General features: G+C 66.7%; 1 protein-coding gene across 5 annotated transcripts in view; it reads left to right on the top strand.

The window, feature by feature from the left end:
- Positions 1-447: 447 nt before the first annotated feature.
- ABR (ABR activator of RhoGEF and GTPase) overlaps positions 448-24,406 on the top strand; it is a 40,851-nt gene continuing 16,892 nt past the window's right edge. Inside the window, exons 1-6 of one of the 5 annotated variants that reach the window (XM_059717491.1) lie at positions 448-672; positions 15,329-15,513; positions 19,815-19,919; positions 20,606-20,791; positions 21,244-21,351; positions 22,497-22,557. In XM_059717491.1, the coding sequence (XP_059573474.1) occupies positions 15,406-15,513; positions 19,815-19,919; positions 20,606-20,791; positions 21,244-21,351; positions 22,497-22,557 (568 nt within the window). In that variant the 5' untranslated portion in view covers positions 448-672; positions 15,329-15,405. Of the gene's footprint in view, positions 673-9,996; positions 10,093-15,251; positions 15,514-17,286; positions 17,718-19,814; positions 19,920-20,605; positions 20,792-21,243; positions 21,352-22,496; positions 22,558-22,619; positions 22,876-24,406 lie in introns of those variants that run through there. The other 4 variants (XM_059717490.1, XM_059717492.1, XM_059717493.1 and 1 more) reach the window with 4 other exon arrangements.

Here is a 24,406-nt window from a genome sequence, read left to right on the forward strand (position 1 = left end):
GGCTGGGGCAGGGTGGGGTGTATCATGGGCAGGAGCAGGGAGCTGGGGCAAGGGCAGGGTGGGATGTGTCCTGGGCAGGGAGCCGGGCCAGGGGTCTGGATCATGGGCTGGGGCAGGTTGAAGTGGATCATGGGCAGGGGGCTGGGGCAGGGTGGGGTGTATCATGGGCAGGGAGGCGGGGCAGGTGGCTGGATCAAGGGCAGGCGGCTGGGCAGGGCCCGGGAGCTGTGTCGGGCGGGCCCGGAGGCGGGCAGGGCGCTGGAGCTGGGCACGGGGCGGCGGCTGGGAGGCAGGGCACTGGGGCTTGGGGCAGGGGAGCCGGATGCGGGGCGGGGCGCTGGAGCGGAGCGGGGCCGGGCTCGGGGGAGCGGGGCGGGGCGGTGGGGCTGCCCGGCGCGGAGCAGGGCCGGCGGCGGCGGCGGCGGCGCTGCGCGATGTGGGAGGCGGCGGAGCTGGCGCGGCAGTGGCGGGCCGCGTTCCCCGGGGAGCCGGCGCCGCGCCTGCAGCTGCGGCCGGGGCGGCAGGCGGAGCGGGAGCTGCAGCGGTGCCGGGCCGAGCTGCGGCGGCTGCAGCGGGCGCTGGCCCAGGAGCGCTTCAAGGTGCGCTACCTGGAGGCGGTGCTGGGCCTCGGGCCCCGGCCCGACCCGCCCCGGCGCCGCGGCTCCCGCGCAGGTGGGCTCCCTCCCCTCCCCTCCCCTCCCCTCCCTTCCCCTCTTCGTGCGGGCAAAGCGGCCGACCCCGGGGCGGTGAGCCTGGCTCCCTCCAGCCCTGGCCTGGCCAGCGCAGGTAGCGGGGCGCAGCAGTGGCGGCCCCACGCGGTGTGGGTGCACCCCGGAGACGCCCGGCCAAAGGTCTCTGCTCTGAGGCGGCGCGTCCTGGCATCGCTCCGTTTGGGACGCTTGGCGCACCAGGCCTCTCCCGGTCGCGGGCACGGCCGAGCCCTGGCAAAGGGGCTGGTCCCGCCGTGCGTTTCTAGAGGCGGTGGCTGACTGTGGCTCAGGGCCCGTGTTTGAACTGAACAGATTTGCTCTCGTTGGGCTCTCGTGTACCGCGCCGTGCAGCTGCTGGTACTCGCATCCTGATCTGACTTTTCCCCTTCAGCTGTTTGGAGGCTGCGGCTCTGTGCCTGTCTCTAAGGTCCGAGCTGTCTGATTAGCAGTATCAACTCCCAAATCCCTGGGCAAGTCCTGGCATCCGAGGACTGTCAGGGACCCTCTCCCCTGCCCGGCTGCAGGTTTGCTGTCCTGTGGCCCGGCCAGCCTCTTCTCAAACCTCTGGTGAAGGAACTTGCAGTGTCCTTTGAATCCACAGCCCACAGCTTCAGGTTCCTTATGTCTCCATGTCCCCATCTCTGCCAGCCTCACCTCTGCGAGCGCCCGTCTCCCTGGCTGGACAGGCTTCATGGAGGGACAGGGGAAGGCCCCTGGGAAGCTTCATCCTCAGGCGCTGCACTGGCTTTGGCTTCCTGCGTAGTGACTTTTTGGAGGGCTGATTAGGGGTTGACTGGATCTGGAGCATGGTGCGTGCACCAGGTCCGCACTAGCACTGGGTTTTGTCAGGGGGACTGCCGAAGTGGTGGAAGGGTATGGAGACCCTGCCGGAGGCCACTCCAGCACCGGGAGTGTAAAAGTGTGCTCGCTGGGGGCACTGTACTCGGAGTGGTTGTACCGGGGCCCACGTGCCGGCAGGGCCCTCCCTTCCCGAGTGAGCCGAACTCGTGTGCGGACACCTCCTCCGCTCTGCCCACACGCTAAGGCTCCCCTCTCGCTTCCTGGCCTGGGCCGGAGTCCGAGCAGCCCCTCTGACCTGTGCGGACCCAGCTGAGCAGCGGGGGGATTGCCATCTGCTGCCCCCCGTGCGCACAGCCTGCGAAGTTTCCTCCGTGCGTGATGCTTGTGCAGCTGTCTGGGAGGAAAGGCACCGCATGTGTCAGAGGGCGATGACTGTTAACTCTTCCCACCCTTGTGCAGCCTCAGCTGTTCCCCTCGTCCCACGACACGAGGCCGGCGGGGTGTGGACTGCGGTGCCTACAAATGCGGAGGGCCTGACATTTAAAAGCAGAAACTCTGGCTTCTGGGCACGTGGCTGCTCTTGGATCCCTTTTTCACTTACCCGCGCGGAGCTTCCCAGGGGCCCGCCAGAGCACTTGGCTCCCTTCTCAGTTTCCCGTGTGCAGCGAGCTCTCCCAGCACTGCTGCCGCCAGCCTCGGTGGCCGGCGATCCTGTTGGGGTGACTTGTCCCTTGGTTAATGCTGGTCGGTCCCTCCTTATAGTAATGTGACAGCCCGGGCTCTGCGCTGCTTGGCAGGGATCTCAGCGGATGCGAGCGCGGTAAATCCCCAGCTGTCCTGCTGATACGCATTTGCGGTACTGCCGCCCCGTGCCACCTGGCTGGGCAGCGAGCAGGCCGCAGGGGGAAGTGACAGGCAGCGGTTAGAGGAAGGTAGTAGTGGTCGTCTTTGAGCGAGCTTGGTCATGTGTGGAGATAGGCGAGGAAATCCCCTGAGCGTCCTTGGGCTCGCAGCAGCTACTGCTCCGAGCTGTGAAATCCCAGTGTCAGCAAACAGGTGGCTGAAGCTTCCTCAGCTGAGCCAATGCCTTGTGTGCGTCGCTTCCCCAGCAGGTGTTTGGTGCCCGCGTGGGACATGCACTCTGTTGAGGTTTCTGTCCTGGAAAGACCCCGTCCCGGGGACACCCTGGAGCAGGCTCCAGCGGCTGAGCTGAGGCCGAGGGCCCTGTGGCTTCCTGCAGGAGTGGCCCTGGGGTCCGGCGGCTCTGGGGAGCCCCTGGAGCAGAGCGGGCAGAGATGGCTGCTGTGCTGTGTGTGGTTTTGCCCCTTTGGGAGGCTCCGTGTGCCCTGTTGGGCCTAGTTTTGGGTGTGATTTTGAGTGCAGACTTGTTAGCATTTCTTCTCTTTAGCTCTCCTTCGCGCCCCTTTGGAGCAGCACCGCGGGAGCTCGCTCGTGGCCGATACGTGAGCTGCTGGGGCATGCTTTGAACGATCCGGGCTGGGCCGGGCCTGGCGTGTCTGGTTACAGCCGCGTCCTGCAGCTGCTGTTTGAAAGTCACCGCCCCGTCTAGCTGGAATTACAGCTTCTGTAATGGAGCCGTGCTGCCCGCACCGCGTGGCCCCGTGAGCCGAGCCGCACCACCGCACAGGGCTCTGAGCACCGTGAAAGTCGATCAGCGCCCCACTGCCTGCAGCAAGGCCTCGGGTGTTACCCTGCCAGGCCTGGGAGCACATGGGCCTGAGAGCACATAGGTCTCTTCCCTGGGTGCTGCGAGGCCTGTGCCAGGGTAATGGGCATGTCGTAGGCCACGGGCTGCCTCCAGCCCTCCCTCCTTCGCTGCGGTTGCAGGGTACAGCATGGTTGCAGTGCCTGGGGCTGGGCTGGGCTGGGCTGGGCCGCGTGCAGGCTCTGAGCAGCCATTCGTTACCTCCACCCGACAGGCTACCTAGGACACTTCCGTGGTGCAGATGCCCCAAGCAGTTGGGTTTTGCCCTTCATTGCAGATGTCGCTGCTAGGCTGGATGTGGGAGATGCTCTCATAATGCTTCCTTTGCCGGGTTTCATCCCGTTGGCCTGAATTACACCTTGCAGCCTGCCTGCTTCCCGTCCTCGCAAAGCCCCCGTGGCCCTGGGCAAAGGAGGATGAGAAAAAGGGAGCCGTACCTTCCCTCCACGGACAGGCTTCTCCTTCTGCCTGGGGTGCCTCCACGCTGCACTGAAGGGTGGGCAGGGTCGGCCTCATAGAGGCTGGGGCAGTTGAGATCCACCCCTCACACACAAGCTCTGCCACTGACTGGCTGTGGGGCCTTGGGCAAGTCATTTTACCCACTGTGCCTCAGTTTCCCCAACTCCAAAGCCAGGGTGTTCCTTTAAAGCGGCTGCAGTCTTGAGCGGTGGCAAAGCACTTCAAGATCTGCGGGTGCAGAAGGGGCCAGAGAGAAGACATGGGGTTTCTGACCCTCTCGGTGGTTTTTGCCCTCTCTTTGGGGGAAATACCTGGCTGGTTCTGAGCAGGCTTGCAGTTCCCCGGCCAATACTGACGTCAGGATTTTGCAGTGTTTAATCATAACCACTAGATTAATCACAGCCATTCTACCTCAGACACCCCATGACTATAGAGCCCGTCACATACCTGCCTTGAAAGAGGCAGAGTTCAGGGAGCTGCTGGCATACTCTGAGCCAGCCAGGTATTTCCCCGAAGAGGGGGTAAAAACCACAGAGAAAGTGAGGAAGGCCCTGTCCTCGCTGCCCCCTCCTGCACCCACCCACCTCAGAGCACTTTGCCAACCTCGAGACAGCATCCATGTTAACGGAGCAGACTTTCTCTGCCCACCCCCGGGTGAGAGGAGCTGGCAGGAAAACGTTGCTAATGCAGCTTTCACCCCGCTCACCGGTGCATAGGAGAGGGGGGTGAGGCTGGCAGTGCGCGGAAAGGCAGGGCAGGAGGGTCTCAGGCGGGTGAGAGGAGGCTCCTCGTGCCCCAGGCGGTGTGAAGATGAGATCTGCTGGAAGACATTTAAACATGGGAGGCAGGTCTCCGGAGGAAGTTGATAGCAAAGGAAATGCATGGCTGGTGGGAACAGGGTTGTTCCCTGACGGCCTTTCTTGGGGGAGCCGGTGTCTTGTTCACTGCTCCCAGCAAGAGCTGACCCCGCGCCAGGCACTCTGGGCTGGTGAGTGCCACCTTGGCGCGGGGCGCTGTCGCCTTCTCTCTTCCTTGGTGGCACAGGTGATCCCAGGGAGAAGCTGCCCAGCTCTGGAGGGATGGGGGAGTGTATCCAGCCCTCCAGAGGAGGGTGCTGAAACATGTGAGCCCCCCAAGCATAGCAGCTCTGGGGCTCCAGGACGGAGGGGATCTCCCGAGTCACCGAGCCCAGCCCAGCTAGGTCAGATAGCCCCAGATAGCATGGGGTCCCCTCCATCAGTGGTCTGCTTTCCCCGTCTACCCGTGCCCCCCCAGCTTGCTGCCCGCTGGGTGGCAGGCGTTGCTCCCAGGGCTGTTTGCTATCAGGAGAATGAGGCTGTTCCTTTGCTGTTGGAGTCTGCAAATATTAGTCTTGGCCCGGTCTGCGGTGCTGGGCTTGGCTCGGGCCGAGTCCCTCTGACGCTCCCACATTCGCTGCCCCGACACGTCAGCGGTGGGCATCAGGGGACTGCTCGGGTCCCTTGCGCCTGCGTCTTGGGGGTGCAAGAGCCAAGGCCTCAAAGCCAATCCAGCCAGCATGCTTAGCCCATGCTGCGGGTTTCCTGCTCCGTCCGGCATGTCCCTGGGTGGCCTGTCCCCTCCCCTTCCCTCCCCTCGCCTGCTGCTCTCCTGTGCCTTGCGCAGTGCTTTGCAGCATAACCTGCTTGCAGAACCGGCTGCTAAGAGAAGACAGCCGAGGCCATGGTGGGTCCCAGCCCGTTGTTGCTGGCCCTGAGCGGGCTGGCAGCTCCAGGAAGGATAGGAGGAACGAAGCTGCCTGCCGTGAAGCCCTGGCTCCGGGACGTGTTGCAGCCCCTGTTTGGGTGCTTCTCAGTCTAATTCCTAGCAGGCTTCTCTGTCCACGAGGGCAAGGCCCAGTGTGATGCCATGGATCCAGTGGGGTGGGCACTCTTTTTGGGTGCCCAGACTTCCTGCGGCCCGGGGAGTCTTATCTCTGTTGTCCTGACCGGGATTGCTTCCCCGTGGTCTAGGAGTGTCGTGGTATGGGGGAGGTGGCTGCAGGCCCTGGGTGTGAATGGCCCGCGGCGGTGCTGTCGGGTCCCCCTAGGCTGGATGTGTGCCAGCGTCCCGGAGAGAAGACATTCGCCTTGGGCCGTGTGCGGGGTGCATGGCTTTGACTCAAAGCAGAAGGAGCGTTTAAATCTCTGCCACATTTCCTGTAAGAAAGTGCTAAAAATAGGCCTGCCTGGTATGGCCCTAATCTCTATATCAGTGTTTGCTAACCAGAGTCATTTGCATATGCAGATTAGGCTGCAGCAATGGCTTCCGGCACTCTTCACTTTAAACCTCAGTGCAGAAGCTGGGCAGTGCCTGAATCGAGGAGCAAACCCCCGTGGCACGGTGCGGTGTGATGTGTTGGGGGCAGCTGTCGCCACATGCTCCCTCCCCAGGCATCGGGGTGGGGTGTATGAGCGCAGGTCCCCGTGCTGTCCCCTAGCCCCCCCGTGTTCACCCTCCACACAGGCCAGTTAAATCGGGGGCTTCTCACCCAGCACACCAGCCCCACGCTTGAAGAGAGACGGCTGCACTTGTGCCGCAGTGCAAGGGCAGTGGCCTCGAGTGGATGCAGCCTCACGCTGGAGCAAGCTGGCACAACGGCCCGTGAGCTGAGCGTGCGGAGGTGACCCCATAGCTGCCAGGCGCATCTGAGGCATTGCCCATGGGCAGGCCAGAGCCATGAGAGCATTCATGCAGCTCCAGCAGATGCCTATACTTACCTGACAGGGGAGATACCAGGAGGTGGTTTTGGGCCCAGGTGGTTGTACTGACCTGGCAGGGGAGATGCTGTTCTTCTCGGCCTTGAAGGCAGGCTGACCCCTGCCAGAGTCTACCAATGCCTCCGAACGTGGGGGTCTCGGCTCCATAATTCATGGCGATGGGGAATGCTCTCGGGCGTTCCCTCTAGCTTGGGCCTTTTGGCCAGGGCTCTGCAGTGATGCTGTCCTACATCAGAGGCTGTCTCCGGCTCCGTCTCCGGCTCGTTCGCGCTTTGCTTTCTCTGCATGTGCCGCACACCGCCCTTAGACACCGGGATGAGCGTGCGATCTCTGCTGCAAGTGCCTGGAGATCTCAGGGCAGAAGGGAGCGCAGGGTGCTGGGAGACGGGCAGGCCCCGGTTCCCCTGGGGTGCATTAGCTGTTTGTGTTTCTAATTGGGCTTCTCCCCAGGCATGACCGCATCACACTTTCCCCGGTTCCAGGAAGGCCAGCTCTCACGGGCGTCAGGCTGGTGCGTCCCACTGGGTCCCCTGCCATGGGTAATGCCCACAGAAATTGGCTGCTCTTGGTGTGAGTCACAGGCAGGGCCCCAGCAGCGAAACCCTGGCAATGGGTCACAGCGCCAGGCTCGGCATGCCCACGACCGCTCCACTTCCACGAAAGCAAACAGCAGTCAGTGCGCTGGGCAGAGGTCTAGTTTGCTCTGGAGGGGCAGGCACCCTTGCAGCCTGTGGGTCAGTGGCAGCATCCTCCTTGCACAGGCTGGGGCTCTTGATGGGCCTTTGGGACTTGTGCAGCAGCTCTTTCCCCTGTGGGTGGAAGGGCGCCAGGGGCAGGCGGTTGCTTCCTGCACTTGTCCTGCCCTGTGCCCAGGGGTAGCAGGGGGCAGGCGTAACCCAGGGGCCTCCTCTCTTCTCTGCCAGCCGGGGCAGAGAACAACCTGAAGCCTGGGCCAGTCCCAGCTCAGCTCTCCCAGCCCCGGGTGGCTCGGGGCAGATGGGGTGAGCAGTGGGGACTCGTCAGCAGGCTCTCCGGCCCCATCGCCCTTCCAGTCCTGGGCTCAGGGGCATGGGCGAGCAGGGGGAGCCATGTAGCAGGCGTTGGGCAGCTGAAGGCGAGAGACTTGCACAATAGACCCAGAAATAGAAACGTGTGGGTTGGCCAGCCGCAGCTAAATGGCACAGGGGGAGGAGAGGGGCATCCTGGTCCCAGCCAGCTGCCACACCAAGCTCCCCATGCCCTGGAGGCACAGCCGGGTGGGGGCACAGATAAGCAAGGCCCATGCCACGTGGCACTGGGGCTTGAGGAGGTGGCACCCGGAGCGTGTCTGAGCAGCCGAGCGCCAGCAGCCCTCCGTGGCTGGGTCGGGGAGGTGGCAGACGCAGCAAACAGGGTCCTTGGGGTCTCTTTGCCAGTGTCCCCCCTTCTCTGCTAGAGCCTCACTGGGCCATTTCGCAGCAGGGGTGAAAATGCCCCGGAAACCAAGCTCCCCTGCGGGCGCCGGGATGCACAGCGTGGGCGTGCAGAGCACTCTGAGTGTTACCTTGCACAGGAAGCGCTGCAGCGGGGTGGTGCCAGACGCAGCTAGCGAGCCCCGAGAGGCTGCACGGCCAGGTCACGCGTGCTCCGGGCACGTGTAGGAGTGTGTCTGGAGCTTGGCGGGGGTTGCCTGTGGGTGGGCACCCACTGTGCTCACTTCACTGCCTGCTGGACGGATGCCGGCCGGCACGTGTGGCTGACAGGCCCCTTTGAGCTCTGTCTGTGCAGCACGTGTGTGCGGGGAAAGTGGGTCCTGCAGGCAGGGCCGGAGGGGTGGCCTGGACAGTAGTGGCATGCACGTGTTTCCTGTGGACTGGTGAGTGTCCGGCAGACTGGACACGCAGGGCTGGGCTGGAGCCCACAGCCAAAAAGTAGGAAGTGGCTTTGCCTTTTAGAGGACTCCCCAGGGCTGCCTTGTCTCTCGTTTCTGCTGCTCTGATTTGCGCTCCTGGCTCAGGGCTTTCCCCCGGTCCTTCCCCTTCTCTGTGTTCCCCAAGCGCCTGAGCTCTGCCCCACGCCCAGCCTGCCTGCGTCTGTCCCCTTGCATGGTGCCAGTGCCGCCCAGGGCTGCATTGCCCCAGGTCTGGCGGCCTGTGCAGCGGGAGCAGCTCTATAGCAGGGCTGTCTGCTGGGGGAGGAAACGGGGGTGTGTGACCTTGCCCTTGAACTTCCTGCCCTTGAGGGAACCACCTGCTAGGCTGCGCGTGCGGGGGGAGGCTTCTTCAGTGGATGAGGGAAGAAATGCGAATAGAAACCGGCTTCTCCGAGGTGGCTGTCGACCCAGGTTTCGGCCTGCTACTGATCAGCTGGGGCACCCTTTGTAGCAGTCCCCGATACCCCCGTGCTCGGTAACCTGTGGCCAGCGTTGAGGGCTCTGCCAAGGCATTCCCTGCTGGGGAGGATGGTGGGGGTGTGAGGAGAGGCTCCCCGTGAGCTGCCACGCATTGCTGCTGTATACTCGGCTCAGCCCACCGGCTTCCTGCCGCAAGCGGGGGGGGGGTGCCTGCCGCAGAGCCCGGTGGGGATGGACAGAGGATGTGCCGGGGGGTGCTGGGTGCAGCCGCCGGCACTGCAGGGGGTGGGGGAGCACCCCGGTGGCACAGGGTACACGTGCACCCCTGTCAGCGGCTCCATGCAGCACCCGGCGCCTTGCTCCTCCAGCTCCAGGGGGGCCGAGGCCAAGCCCTGCCGTGCCACGGAGCTCTTCCTGTGCAGTTTCCCCTGCCGAGAGGTGACAAGGGGCAGACACGTGGCCTGGGGTCAGCCTCCATGGGGGGCCGGAGTGAGCACCCAGGCCCCTGCAGCCGGTGGCTTGTGGCAGAGACCACCAGCCTATGCTAGCAGAGGGTTGACGGGGCAGGGCAATGGAGCCCCTTTAGCAGCAAGCCGACTGCAGCGGTGGAGATGGCCATGGGCTGTGCGCGCCTGGCCAGAGGGAAGTGGGTTGCAGGCAGGCCTGATGCGGGCAGCAAGGTGCCTCCGTGTCCCCAGGGCTGGTCCCTACCCTGTGCTGGGCCACGAGGTAGCACCCCGCAGCCCCTTGCCCTGCTTGGCGGTCCCCAACCCCTGGGATGCGGGGACCGGAGCAGGCGTCCTATGCCATGGGGGGCTGCGACCTGCCACAGCCGGTGGAGGGTTGGAGGCAGGAGCGATGCCTGCGTTGGCACGGTCTTAGGCCGTGGGGATGTGGGCTCAGGGCCCCGGTGTCGCCCGCACCGGGGTGCTGGGGGCAGGTGGAGGACGCCCTCCGCTGCCTGAGCCAGGACAGGCTGCGCCTCGGTGGGTGACAGCCCCACGGGCGCGGGGCACATGGCACCCTCCTCCCCACGGGTGTCCCCGGGGCTGAGCCCCTCCGGCGGGGCAGGCAGGCCGTGCCCAGGTCCAGGTCGCCTGGGGATGCAGCCACGTCTGGGGTGGAACCGGGCGGCCGGGGCAGCATCTCCCGGAGCATCCCTGGCCCTTGCCCATCCCTCCATCCCGCCCGCCCGCCGCTCCGCCCCCGCCGCCTTTGTTGTGCGGCAGCCGGAGCGGAGCTGGAGCTGGAGCCGGAGCCGGAGCATGGAGCCGCTGAGCCACCGCGGCCTGCCTCGCCTCTCCTGGATCGACACCCTCTACAGCAGTATGTGGGGCCGCGGGGCCGGGCCGGAGCCCCCGGGGCAGGGGAGGGGGACGGGGTGCGCCTGCCCCACGGTGCCAGGGCCGGGAGGGAGGTGGGCAGCGCAGAGCAGGTGCCTGCTGGGTGCGGGGGGTCCTCACCTGCCCCCCGGTGCTGCTGCCCTGCTCCGTCCCCGCAGCGCTGCCTGGCCCGGGGGCGGCTGGTTACATAATGGGGAGGAGGGGGACTCCTCGGTGCCCCCAGCCCGGGCACCGGGCCCCTTCCTCCGGCAGGGCCGGCACGGGGGATGCCCCACGGCTTGCCCCGCGTGTGCCACCGGTGAACTTGGCGCTGGCCCCGATTTCCCCCCGCTCTCCGTCCCCTGGCCCACGGCGCCGCGTAGCTCTGGGCTCCAGCGTCTTAGCAAGGCAGGGGGGCTCCCCTTAGGCTGAGCATGTCCCCTCATCTACCCCTTCCCCCCTGGCTGGGGGGGGCATGGGATGCAGGCGGGCTCTGCCCCAGCCAGCTGGGGCTTTCCCCCAGCCTGGCCCTGCTCTGGGGACGGGGGCTGGCCGCCGAGCCAGCACGGCCCTCTGCGGCAGCACAGGGTTCCTGGGTCCATCCCTGCCTGCTCGCCCTGCAGCTCCAGGCACGTCCCTCTCCCCTGCATCTCAGCCCTGGCCCCGGGGGTGGCTGTGGGGCTGGGTGGGCAGCACTGCCAGCTGTGCCCTGGCTACCATCTCTCTGCCTTCCTTGCCAGTGTTTCTGCCCTCCCAGGAGGTCCTGAGCAGGACACAGGGTGGCGAGCCAAGGCGGATGCGGAGGGAGGAGGGCTGCTGTCTAGAGGGCATGTGTAAGGGGCCAGGTGCCCAGCACAGGGCTCCGGGGAAGGGGGCAGCGCACTGTGCCTGTCAACCCCATGAACTCAAAGTGCTCCCCGCCACGGTGTATGGCAGAGCAGAGCAACCCTGGTGCTACCAACACTGGCACACACGTGTGAGCAAGGCAGTGGGTGAATGGTGAAGCAGGGCAGGCCTGGGCAGAGCAAGGACCGGGCATAGGGGTAGCCTGGGGTGTGGGGGTGAACAGCAGAGCTGCACATGGAGCAGTGACCCGGTGCGGTGTGTCAGGATGGACGTTGGAGCAGGGGTGCATTGCGCGGGGTGAGTGCTAGCAACGGCCACTGTGAGCCCTTGACGATGCCAACCCCAAAGTGCAGCGAGGCGAGTGGATGAAGGATGGTGGGCACCAGGCTGTGGCTCGAGGGCCTGACTTCCAGCAAGCTGAGCCATGGGGCAGCTCTGGGGATTGGGGCAGGAGTTGTAGAGGCTGCTTCCAAAAACATAAGACACAGGGTCTGGCCTGAGGCCACGTCGTGAGCCTGTGGCAGTGCCCGGAGCCCAAGTGGGTGCTGCGGCTTGTCCCAGCCCGGAGCTGGGCTCCGACTCCCCGCGTCCTGATGCAGTCCTGGGGCTGTGTGCAGGTGCCAGAGCCGCGGGGAGCCTGGCTGAGTGCGTGAGCAACCTGGGCTGGGATAAGCCATAGGGCCTGGCTCGTATAATGACCGTGGAGGTGGCAGGCGGGTCCCCGTGGCACCAGCTGAGCAGTGCCGTGCCGTCCTGGATGGGTCAGGGCGCCTAGTCTGCAGCCTGGCAGTGGGGTGCGGGGAAAGTGGCACAGCCTGTAGCTCGTCTCAGGGTTTGGGGCCTGCCCCGGGCACCAGCAGCAGCCTGGGTGCCAAGGTGGTGGTGTGTGAGGACAGGCAGTGGGCAGCGCTGCCCACCACGCTGGCCAGGCTCATGCTCCGGGCCAGGGCTGTGGTACCCTCTCCCGTGTCTGGTGCCACCCCCAGAGACAGAGGGGGTGACGCGGGACAGGCCAGCCCTCCTGGCATGCAAGGACCAGTCTAGAAGCTGGGACCAGAGCACGGCGGGGCCTGCTGCGTCGCAGCGAGGGGCCAGGCCAGCGAAGCACCCTGCAATGTGACGTCCGCGGGGGGCTCAGGGTCTCCGGCGCCCCCTTCCCCGCTCCAGCAGAGCCGGATCTGCCAGGATCCCCTGAGGGATCCCAGTGCAGCTTGCAAGCCCACAAACCTGCTGGCCTGTTTGCCAGCTGGCGCTGGTGCCTGGTCAGGTGCTGGTGCCTGGGGAGGGGGCCTCTCGGGGCCCATTGCCCAGGGAGCTTGAGGAAGCGGCTTCCAATTGCTTCCTGGCCAGAGCTGGCAGGTGGCCCTGCGCCCGCACCGCAGCCAGCCGGCCTGTTGGGCTCTATCCCGCTGGGCATGGGGAAGCCACCTGCTCGCCTGGGGCAGGACGGGAGCACCAGGCTGTACCCTCCGAGCCCTGGCTTGGAGCACAGCCCAGGGGGCAGCTTCGTGCCCCAGCCCGGCTGCAACCAGAGCGCCTGGGTCGTGGCTCTGGCCGCAGGCAACAGACATCCAAGAACCCGGACTCCTGGCTCCGCAGGTCTCTTATTACCCCGCTCCGTGCCTCAGTTTCCCCACCCATAGAGTGGGCAGCCTCCATTCCCCTTGAGGCAACCCCACACCTGAGCTCGGGCCACTGGTGCCTGTCGAAGCGGGGAGGCTGGGTCCTGGGGCACTCCTAGGGCCGGAGAATGGGGGCAGCCCACGCTCCCACCCAGCCCCTGGCACAGCTGGGGCAGCAGGCAGGCGTGCACAGGGCAGGGGCAGGGGTGGGTGGGTTGGAAGCGACACCCGTGGTGCAGGGTGTCTGGGGCGGTGGGCAGCTGCGAGGCGGGCTGGGCCAGGGCAGTGGGGAAGGGGCTGCTCTTGTCTCCGCACCGTGGAGCAGGTTTGGGGAGATGCCCCAAGGATCAGCCTTGTAGCCTGTCCCCCTTCCCCAGGGAGATGCCCTCCCCCATGGCAGCCCCTCGCTGGCTTGGAAAGGGGAGGGCACGGCTGCGCCCGCCTCCATCCCAGTGCCGGCCGGGGGAGGCTCAGCACGCAGCTGGAGGATTGCATCAGGCAGGATCGTGCAGGAGCCTGTTGCCATGGCGATGGCGCCGGCCCCAAACCGGTGGGAAGCCGAGCACGGCGCTGTGCGAGCACCCAGTGGGGTCAGGCGCTGGGGGCGGTGGCCCCAGGCCCACGCGGGCCCGGCTCGGCCTGGAACGGGCTGCAGATGCCTTCGGCAAAGCCAAAGCAAGCGGGAGCCGTGGCGCCGGCCCCCGACGCAGCTGCTCTGCAGCAGGCGGGAGCCTCTCGCACGGGCCTGGCAGCGGGCAGGCCCGGCCTCTTGGGCAGGCATGCAAACACACGAGCCGTCCATGTGCTTGGTGTGCCTGGCATGAAGCACGCGTGTGGGCTGGGGCCTGGCGCAGGGCCCTGCTGTGCATGCCACAGCAGCCCCTGCCCCTGGGGCCAGCTTGTGCATGCGTGTGGAGGGACACAGATGTGTTGAAGGAGGTGCTGGGTCCCAGGGGCTCCCTCGCCACCCCGGTCACTCTTCAGAGCTGGGCAGATGGCCGCACATCAGGGCGGGCAGCCACCTGCGCCTGGGACTCCGGCCGCGCCGCACTGGTGTTGGCTCACTTGCAAACATCCCTCGTGTCCCGATCCCCTCCGGCCCTCCCCAGGACCCTGCTGGGCCGGCGAGCTGGGAGCTGAGGCTCCATCCCGCTGCCTCGTTGGAGCCGATGGTGTCCCCAAAACACCCCCGGCTGCCCCGAAACACCCCGTGGGGGCCAGGGGAGCACTCGGGGTGCAGTGAGGGGTGCCAGCTCCATGCGGGGCTGACACGGGCCCCGTGGCACTGCCATCCACAAGCTTGGGGCCATCCCCGAGGCTGGGAGCAGCCGATGAAGTCTTCCCAAGGCAGAGGCTTCTGGCGAGACCGAGGAGCCCTCGTCTCCCTGGGGCTGGGCACCCTGGGGGGGACCCGGCGGGGCCAGCATTTCTGGGGCTCTCCATGCCGTGGCCCTTGCTCAGCTTCTCCTCGTGCCAGGCAGGATGGGGCCCGTGGCTTGGAGGCCTGGATGAGCCAGGCTGGCTGATGTTTTGCCTGGGCTGCATCCTGAATCCCCCCTCCCTCCCTTCCCTCCTTAGCATCTCAGGGATGCCGCGTTGCCTGTGCTGAGCACCGCAGTTTCCATGACAACCGATTCGGTACCCCAGGCCCCCCCCCCCCCCCCCGCTGTGCCCTGCAGCCCGTGAGGGGGGCGGTGCTGAGCGCCGCGCAGGCCCCCGGGGCGCCGGCCATCCTGCCGTCAGTCAGTGCCTTCACGCTTGGCCTGGCTCCCACCCCCACCAGCCAGGCTCCAGCGTGGCGGGGGGCAGGGGTAGTGCCCAGTAGCTTCAAGGCCAGAACAGGGTGTCGCTGCCAGCGCCATTCGCTGCTTGGAGCATCACGAGCAGCTCAGGCCTCAGCTGGTTCCTGGGAGACTCGTCCGGCCCTCGTCCTGGCCCGCGGGGTGCTCGGGGTACCGAGGGCAGTGGGGTGCATGTGCCCCTCCTCAGCAGGGGGTTGGTAATCCCTTTGCTCCCCACTTGCCGTACTGCTTAGCAGGGAAACTGAGGCCCAAAAGGGGCTGGGTGGCGAACCCAGGAGTCCGACTGCCTTGCCCCGGGCTTATAGGATGGGCAGGGGGCGGCTGTACACGGCACGGATGCCAGGCCGAAGCCGAGCCCTGGTGCGGGGAGGGCTGCGGCTGCGGCTGGGGCAGGGCAGGCAGGCGAGGCCTGCGGCTTCCAGCCTGCTGTTAATTATGCAAATATAGGGAAGTGTGTCGGTGGGGGGGGTGCCTGTGTTGCGCTTGGCTGGGCAGGGAGCCCTGCCAGCAGCGTCAGCAGAGCCCTCAGTGCCTGGCTGGGGAAGGGGGGGTGGGCAACAGCAGGGACTGCTCACACGTGTGCTTCTGTGCACACGTGTGCTTCTGTGCACATGTGAGGCCCAGCCTGCGTGTGCCCTTGCAGTTGAGAGTGATGTTCACGCAGCTCCCAGGACGGGGTGGGCGGGGGGCACCAGCATACCCCTGCCCAGGGCAGGCTGGGCACCCATGCACTATCAGGCAGGGGCTCTCCCAGGAGCATGGGCCTGTGACCCCGCCCTCTACCCAGAGACAGGCTCCTATTGGCTGCAGAGCTAGGGAAGTGACCTCACTCTCAAGGAGGCCCCGCCCACCTCAGCATATAAAAGCAGGGCCCTGGGGCTCAGGCTGGGCAGCGCCATGGCGGGCAGGGGCACCGCACTGGCAGCCCTGGTGGCAGATGCTCACCGGCCTCTCCTCTTCCTCCTGGCAGACTTCAGCTATGGGGCGGACGAGTACGATGCTGAGGGCAACGAGGAGCCCAAGGCGCCGCCCGAGGGCTCGGAGACCATGCCCTACATCGACGAGTCGCCCACCATGTCGCCCCAGCTCAGCGCCCGCAGCCAGGAGAGCGGGGACGGCATCTCGCCCACGCCCGCCGACGGGCTGGGCACCGGGGTAGGTGCCTCATGGCGTCGCGCTGCCCGGGCGCCTGGCAACAGCAAGGTGGGGGGTCTCTGCTGCAACTGCCCCATGCAGCGTGCAATGAGGAGACGCCAGCCCCGTGAGCCCCGTGAGCCCCTGCCCCAGCCGAGCCTCCAGGCCCAGCCGTGGCTGCAGCTGTTCCCCGCGGCGTCCCTGGCCGGGGGGTGAGGCCGTGTGCGACTCTGGAGGGTGAGGCGCACCGTCCCTGCAGCTGGGGCCTGGGGACAGGAGGGACCCGTTGCTTTGGGAGGCCTCCCCAGCTCGCCCAGTGTCACAGCGTCTAGCGGTGGAGGGTGGGACCTGGCAGCCTTTGGTATCGGGGGCCTGAGTCAGGCTTTGCAGGGGCCGTGCTGGAGCTCCCCCCGGTCTGGTAGTGTTTGGGGGGCCTTGCCAGGCTGAGGTCACAGCTGTAGCGTGGTTGTGGGGGGCTCTGCTCCCATGCAGTGTTGTCACCAGTGTGACGGTGCTGGGGGGGCTATGGCCTGCACCCCCCTTGCTCTGTGACCCCGGGGGGTCCTGCAGCAGAGGGCAGGACCCGGATGCAGGAGCATCCTCTGGCACTAGGAGGGGAAGCTGGGGGCAACCTGAAGTGGGGACATTGGGGGCCGGCTTGCCCAGGAGGTGGCACAAGTGAGCTGGACCCAGCTCCGGTCTCGGCTGTGCAGGGCCGGTGGCCAAGGAGAAGGGTGCGAAGGCAGCGCTAGTGCCTTTCCTCTGCTTCTCTGCTCCTGCTTGGTTGAAGCCCGGGCCCCTGGCTCAGAGACGGGCACGCGCGGTGGAGCGTTGTTTGGCTGGCACGAGCTCTGGAAACTCCCTGAATGCTGCGGCCCCCTGCGCCACCGGGGTCTTTCCAGTCCCATGGACACAAACCATGGGCGCATCTGCTTCCTCTTCCTCGGGACCAGTGGGTGGGCAAGCAGGAGCATGGCACACGCCGCACCCCTGATGCCCCTGCCTGGCTCTGGCAGCCCCAGTCTCGGCTCTGGCCCCTGATGGGCCTTGGTCGGGCTAGGGACTGGTGCAGTCAGGGTCTCGTGTTCCTGGTGGCCCCATGCTGTTCCCTGGCCGGGTTGAGCTCGGTGCCCCTGTGCTGCACTGCCCTCCTACTTGGGGTCTCTGCCCTGGGGAGCAGCTGAGGAGCAGGGCAGGGGTGCTGGGGCTGTGGGCTTGTGGCAGCAGGGCAGGCAGGCTCGGTGCCCAACCCAGGGGCCAGCTGCGCCTTTCCCCGTCCCCCTGGGTTCATGGCCTTGCGGGGTGCAGTGGGCACTCGTCTTCGTGCCCGGGAGACACCTGGCGCAGGGGCTGCATGGTGCTGCACAAAGCCAGCCGTGTCTGCGCGGTCTCCCCGTGTCTGGACAAGGGAGCAGGGTTGGGGGTGGCAGGCTCAGTGTGGGACCTGCCAGCCTCCGCCAGCCCCTGTCCCTGCCGCCAGGCACGTGGCCCCTGGGGAAGCCACGGGGGTGCGGGAGCAGAAACAGGGGGTCTTCTGTGGGGCTCGTGGAGGGGGGGCCCAGCTGTGCCCCGTGCTGGCGTGCGTGTCCTTGGCGGGTCCCTGCAGCCCCTCTGTTCCCTGCCCCCCAAGCCGTGTCCTGCTACTGCCTGGGTGGCTCACAATAGAGCTGCTGGTTCCTCAAAAGCTCCTGCACCCGCTGCTCTGCATTGCAAAACCGGTTGTAAAAACCCAACGCTGACCACACGCGAAGGACCGGCTCCACCTCGGGAGGCAGGCCGTCAAGACGTGCATTTCCTGCATCGGGTAGGGCGGAGCTGCGAGGCAGGCAGGCAGGCACGGGCGCCGGCAGAGCAGCCAGGAAGGGTTAATCGGCCTGCTCCCCCCTCCCCGGCTCTGACAGCCCCGGCGCTTCCGCAGAGGCTGGGGCTGCCGTGGGTTTCCTCTGCCCTGGGCCTCTGCAGCGTTGCTGGGGCAGGCGGGAACGCCGGGGCTCCCAGAATGGCTCCTTTCATCCGGCTCCGGCTGGGCGCCAGGGCTGAGCCAGGCCCCGCCGGGCTGCTGGCCTAGGGGCTCCCCTCCCCTGGCCCCTGTGGCTGGGCTGGCCATGGAGGAGGAGGAGGAGGCCATCGGGTACCTGGACAAGGTGCTGGAGGGTGAGGAAGACTCCGAGCCAGGCACCCCCACCAGCCCCAGTCCGGGGTCCTTCTTCCTGGCCTCCGAGAAGGTGAGACCAGGTCCGCCTGCCTGGGGGGTGTGGTGTGTGCCAGCTGCGTGTGCACTGCCCTCATCTGCAGGCACGGGGAGAGGGTTGGGGCACCGCTGTGCTCCGTGGCGGGGGTCCACAGCCTGCCAGGCTTGGGGCGTGTGGCTCTGCCCTGTCCTGCCACTGTTTCAGGGGGCACAGGGCACCGTGCGTGAGCCGGCGAGCACCGCAGAAGGGAGCGGGACTCGGGGGCATTGCTGGCATCCGGGTGCGAGTGCTGCCCGAGGGGGACAAGGGGTACGGCCCCATCTCTGGCTGCACACGGCTCGGCCTGGTCAGTGCCTTGCCCAGCTGTGTCTGTCCTTTGCTCCGGGGTGGGGAGGGGGCGGTGCTGGGGCCGCCTCTGCCACTGACTCTCTGCACAGCCTTTGCCAGGTCCCCTGAGCCCACGGGGGACTCGGGCTGCAGCGCTGGCGAGGAACAGCGCAGGTGACCTTGGCCGTGACCTGACATGGGACAGGGCCCTGCTCCTGGACACGGGCCGGGGGAGGAAGGCCCAGGCCCCTGTCCCAGACAGGGGGACCCATGGGGAGCTCTGTCTTGTCCCCCACACTCGCCCTGCTGCGGGGAAGCAGGAAGAGCATGAGTTTTAAAGCAGGCACACAACAACCACTGCCCCCCCACCCCGCGTCAGGCCACAGCCAAGTCCTCCTTAAAGGCACAGGCTCATCCGGGGGCCGGTGTACAGAGGCGGGCAGGATGCTCGATGTGGGGGGACAACCCCGAGCATCCTCCCTGGGGTGGTGGGGGGCTGGCAGACAGCTCCCCTCTCCCCCCAGCTCCCTGTCCTCCCCGGGGGACGGAGGGTTGCTCCCGTGCCAGAGCTGCCAGCACTTCCTGGCACAACCGCCCGGGCTGCCAGCAGCTTCCTCTGGGCATCGTGGCAGCCGCGGCGGGGTGGGGCCAGCTGGGCCCTCGCCCTTGCTTTGCGTCCGCGGCCAGGCCCCCGGTCACTCCCAGGTGACTGGCGCCCAGCCTGGACTCCCGGGCAGACGGGCTGGCTGTGGTTGGCCTGTCCCCTTGGCCGGTGTCCCGGTGCAGGAGGGCTTGTCCCCGTGACAGCTGCCCGGGGGAGGCAGTGGGGACCGGGGTGGGGCTGGCAGCAGGCGTGCTGGTGCGGCAGGTCGCAGCAGGCCCCGGCGGGAGCCGCCTGCAGCACGGGAGCACCGTGGAGGCTGCGCGCCTCCTCCGCCTGTCTCCTGGAGCCTCCCCTGGCCCGGCTTGCGTGGGGCCCCCAGCTCGGTGCAGGGCAGGTGTTGCCTTGGAGCTGCACCATGTGCACCTGCCTGGCTTTTCCCCTAGTGCCACGGGGCCCCCGGAGCCCACGGTGAAGGCTGTGCAGGGAGTGGGGCTCTTGCCACAGCCAAAGTCAGCCCCGCTGGGCAGTGCCAGCCGCTTGGGAGGGGACGGGGGCTCCAGCTGGGTGTCACAGGGCAGCTCCTGGCACCGAGCAGATCTGGGCACGCTGGACCAGGATCAGCCCAGTTCCTGCCCTTGGGGCCAGGCAGGAATTTATCCCGTGGGTCAGGTTGGCCCACTCCATAGGGTTTTGTCGTCCTCTGCCTGGAGCAGGGGGCTGGACCAGATGCGACTTCCCCCGGGTGCTCGGGTTGTGGGGTTGGGGAGAGCCTGGCTGGGGCCCCGGACATTTGGGTCCATGCCTGGATCTTGCCCAGGTGTTCAGCAGTGGGGTGCTGGCTGTCCTAGGGGCTGTCCCTCCCGTAGCGCAGGGGACACATTGCAAACAGCTGGGCCTCGGCCTAGTGCTCCTCCCATGGAGAGAGCCGCACGTGGCCTGGGCAGCTGGCGTGCACCTGCCAGGTGTGGCAGGGGCATCCCCTCTCCACTGGGCTGGTGACTCACATCCAGACACGGTGGACTTTGCTCCCTGTGAGACTGCAAACACCTCGGAGTGATGCCAGGACCAGGCTGGGCTGGGCTCTGACCCGTGGCCCGGCCTCCCTCGGGCTGGGGCAGGTTCCTCCCCAGGGGCAGGCGTGCCCCCCCCAGAGGCTGTGGCCACCCTGCGGTGCCTGACATGTCTCTCATCCCTTGCAGGGTGAGCAGGATGCCGGGAAGGGGCTGGAGATGCGGAAGCTGGTGCTCTCGGGCTTCCTGGCCAGCGAGGAGATCTACATCAACCAGCTGGAGGCATTGCTGCTGGTGAGCAAGGGCTGGGGGTGGGGGGTCACGGGGCAGGGATCTGGCACCTCCAGGCAGGGCCTGTCCTGGGGTCTCGCTCCAAGGGCCCTAGAGGGTGCAGAGCGGAGGCGCCGATGTCCAGGGGTCCAACACCGTCTCCCCCTGCTCGCTGCTGGAGCCAGGCTCTGGGAGCATTCGTAGCCCGGTCCTGGCTGCTTTGGCCCCCCAGGCTCCGGTGGCTCTTATGTAACATCCTGGGGCACAGGGAACAGTCCTCCCAGGCCTGGGGAATGAGGAAGTCTGTGCCAAGGGACGTGGGAACTGACAGGCACCGTCTGCAGGCCCCACGCTATCTCCCTGCTTCCTGGCTTCCCTCCCTCGTGCGTGTGGACTTTGGGGGCCGGGGCGAGGTGCAGGTCAAGCCCTGCCCTGCCGGTACCCCCGGCCTGGGCTCCCTCCATGCTCCAGGGAGATCCCAGCTCAGGGATCTCCTGTTGTCCCGTCACCCTCCCATGAAGCTGGGAAGGGAGGGTCACGCCTGGCTGTGGTGTGACCCAAACTCAGACCCGGGCACCAGATGTGATGGAGATGGGCCAGCAGGTGTAGGTGCCACGCGTGCATGGTACACGTGTACACTCCCCCTGTCCAGGGGCCTGGAGGGCAGGAGCTGTGAAGCACCCACATCCTCACTGCCCTCCTCCCCGCAGCCCATGAAGCCGCTGAAGGCCACAGCCACCACGTCGCAGCCGGTGCTGACCATCCAGCAGATCGAGACCATTTTCTACAAGATCCAGGACATCTACGAGATCCACAAGGAGTTTTATGACAGCCTCTGCCCCAAGGTGCAGCACTGGGACAGCAGCGTCACCATGGGACACCTCTTCCAGAAGCTGGTGAGCGCGGGGGGGGAGCTGGCATCGCCCACACCTCGCAGCTGCCCCTCCAGGGATGTGGCCCAGGAAGGAGGGGTCGAGCCAGCTGAGGATGTGTCTGTACTCGTGCTATGGGGGGACGCGGACCCCCCTACCCGTGGGTCGGGCAGAGGAGGAGAGTGGTTGGTATGGTGGCAGTTGCGCCCACTGGGAGCGGCAAATGCCAAGGGCAGCAGACACCAGCGTGAAGCAGCCTGCCACGTCCCAGCCCACCTCACTGCCTGGCCAGAGTTGGGCTCCCCCACTGTGTGTGCTGCTCCTTGGGCACCAGCCCCTCTTTTTAGCCAGGATTGCCTGGGTGGGTGGCCGTGGAAACCCCTGAAGACAGCAGTTCAGCGGAGGGGTCCCCATGCCAGGCCATGGTGGGATTGGCGTCCGGCGGGGCATCGCAGTAACGGCGCTGCTCCCCGCAGGCCAGCCAGCTGGGCGTGTACAAGGCCTTCGTGGACAACTACAAGATTGCGCTGGAGACGGCCGAGAAGTGCAGCCAGAGCAACAACCAGTTCCACAAGATCTCGGAGGTGCGCGGGGCCGGCGGGCGGTGGTTTCTCCCCTCCCGGCCAGATCCCTCGGGCAGGCACGGGGCTGTCGGGAAGTACCTGGCACGACGGGCAGGGACCCCCGGTCTGAGCGCTGGAGCCCCAGTCCCCTTCCCGTGTCTGTGGGGCCTCCGTGACTCTCTGTGCAGGGTCCCTAGTGAAAGGGCTTTTGGGGCTGCTTCCTATGGGGTGCCTCCACCGCGAGGTGTCCCAGTGAGCTTTGGACAAGCCGTGCCTTCTCTGGGCTGGCTTCTTTGGGTCACGCTAGCAGGGAGCCCAGGCCTTGGAGGGGCTAGCAGAGGTGAGCTGTCCAGGGCCAAGAGGAGCCAGCTCCGTGCCCGCTCCTAGCAGTGCTGACGGGCACTGAGGGTGCTGGGCCAGTGCTGGCCTGACCAGAGCCCAGCAAAGCCCGGCTTCCAGCAACAACCAGGCCCGTGAGGCCCCGCTCCAGTTGGGTCGGCCCCCAGGACCCTTCTGGAGGGGAGCCCGGCAGTGGCCGGTGTGGAGGGGAGCCTGCGCGGTGGTGCTGTCCCTGCCCTGACCCAAGCCTGGGGCTCTCTGGAGCGTTCCTTCATGACATGCAGCATGCTCCAGCACCCTGTGTGCCAGCTGGATGCTGTCTTTACATGTAAAGACCTGGACCCCTGAGTCTGGGCAGGCAGCTCTGCCCTGGGGGTGTTGGGGTGCTCCCTGCTGTGCAGTCCAGGTCCTGGCCGCGAGGTATTTCTGGGGATATCGTCCCCAGAGTCTGGTGCAGATGCGGGGCTGGGATCTCAGCCTGGCACCAGTGGGTCTTGGTGTGTCCGGAGTGGCTCTCAGCCCAAGGCGGCTTCTGCACCCAGTACGAGTTGCCCGGGTTGCTGGGGACCGCTGTGTGATCAAGGGGGGCTGCACAGGCCAGGTCGGGCTTTGCCCCACCTTTGCTGTCTTGGATGAGGGGGCACCTGTGCCCTGGCACTGGCATGCCCACCTGGCTTGAGAGATGCCCAGGAGGCCCCCCTGTCCTGCTGGAGCCTGTGCAGGGAGGCAGCTTCCAGCGTGACCCCAGCCGAGGCAGCAGGAGGGGAATTAGAGCCCCCCAGCATCCTCCACAGCCAGCATGCCCTAACCAGCCTGTCCCCCGGCAGGAGCTGAAAGTGAAGGGCCCCAAGGACTCCAAGGAGAGCCACACGTCCGTCACCATGGAAGGTACCGCGGCGAGCGAGCGTGCGCGCGGGGAGGGGGCGCGCGGGAGCCTTTGTCTGCGACCCGGACCAGAGCGCGTGAATTATTGATGTGCGGGAAGCGAGCCCTTTGTGCTCCCGCGCCCCTCCTTAGGATGCTAGCAGCGTCGGGAGGCCCCCCCACCCCAACCCCTCCCCCTGCCCACCGCGTGTAAGGGAGGCCAGGCTGCAGCCGGGCTGAGCTGCCGAGGGGAGGCAGGGAGCCGGCAGACATGGCTGCACGGAGACAGGGCTGCCATGGAAATCCTCCTTGTCGTCCGGCTCTGCTGTAACTGCACCTACGGTGAGCATGGGGGGCGCGGGCTGCCTGCGGGCAGGGGTGCAGGCTGACCTGTCCTGCTCTGGCTCCGTCGGGGCTCGCCGATGGGTGGCATTCACAGGAGGTTGCTCGGAGGGTCCGGGGGGTGTGGTACCGCTGCCAGTGGGGTGCCAGCCTTGCCAGGGCTGGGGGTGCCCCCTCCCAGTGCCCACAGGTGCTGCCTCCACGCAGCGTTGGGCTCGGCTGCCCAAACTTGGTAGTTTCTTTGTTCCAGGAGCCGGAGGGCGGCTCCTCTTGCATCGTGGCACGAGCAGCTCCTGCCTGGGAAGGGCGACAGCTGGCAGATCTGGCTGAAGGGGGGCTGGGGGGATACCAGGGGGTCTGGGGCAGGGTGTTGGGAGGGGGAAAGGGGTGTGGGGTGGAGGGCGGGGGTCTCCAGGCGGCATGGTGGGTTCAGGGGCACGGTTGTTAGAGGGTGTGGGCTGGGCATGGGTGCCTTGGATCATCCCAGTGCCCTGCTCCACCTGCAGCCCGTGGGCATGGGGGTGCTTGCAGCTGGGAATGCCTGTGGGCTAGTGATCGGGGGGGGGGGGCGCGCATCCAGCTACCTTCCTCTCCCACTCCCACCACAGCCCCGGCCCTTTGGCTGCTGGGCGTCCAGCCTGCGAGGTGCCTGGTGCTCCGGACACGCCCCTGCCACCGTCTGCCGATCCGACAGACACGGGAGCCTCCGTTGTCACTCCCCTCTTGGGCTCAGAGAGGCTTTGCTGGGCAACAGCCCAGGAGAAAGGGAGCTGGTGGGTGGCACTGGGCAGGGTCAGCTGTATCCCACTCCCCACCTCATTTGCTTCCCAGGGGGTGGGGAGCAGACACCTTGTCTCCCCCACATCCCACCACACCAGCCTGGGTGTGAGGGCCCTGCCCGGCAGCATGCCTGCCCCGTGGGCTCAGCCCCCTTCCCCAGGGGAACTGGCTGGGAGTCTTTGCATGAGTCAGTTGGGAGGTCAGGGGACCAGTTCCCTGTGCCTGCTGGTTTGGGGAAGTGGTGGGAGTGGAAGGGAAAAGCCAGCTGAATCGCGTCTGGGTATAAATAGCTCGGACAGTCATGCAAGCCTCCCCTCGAGCTCCTGGGCTGTGCCCACGCCCCCAAGCTACCAGGGCTTGGAGCCTTTGCAGGGGCTGGGAGGCCTCACCCCTCTGCCCCCGAGTGCCAGGGTGCGGGCACAGGCCAGGCTGGGTCATCCTGTGCCTGCAAGGGACAGGTCCCTGAGGCTGCTGACCACACAGTCTTCACCCCCAAGGCACCGTTTGCATCCCGGTGTTGGGGGACGAGGGGATGTTGTGCGCCGGACAGTACCACGTGTGGATACACAGCTTCTTGTTCCCTCTGCTGGGGTCTCCTCCTGCTGCGGAGAGGACTCTGTTGTGCCGGGAGCGCTGGCGGGGCTGGGCACCGGGGTGGGCATTACTGCACTACGGCTCTGAGCCCTGGGTGGCTCTAGCATGGGGTCTCTTGTTGTTGGGTCCTGAGCCCAGACAGGCTGTGTTGCGGGGA

Source organism: Alligator mississippiensis, chromosome 14, assembly GCF_030867095.1.
Source record: "Alligator mississippiensis isolate rAllMis1 chromosome 14, rAllMis1, whole genome shotgun sequence".
Taxonomy (NCBI): Eukaryota; Metazoa; Chordata; order Crocodylia; family Alligatoridae; genus Alligator; species Alligator mississippiensis.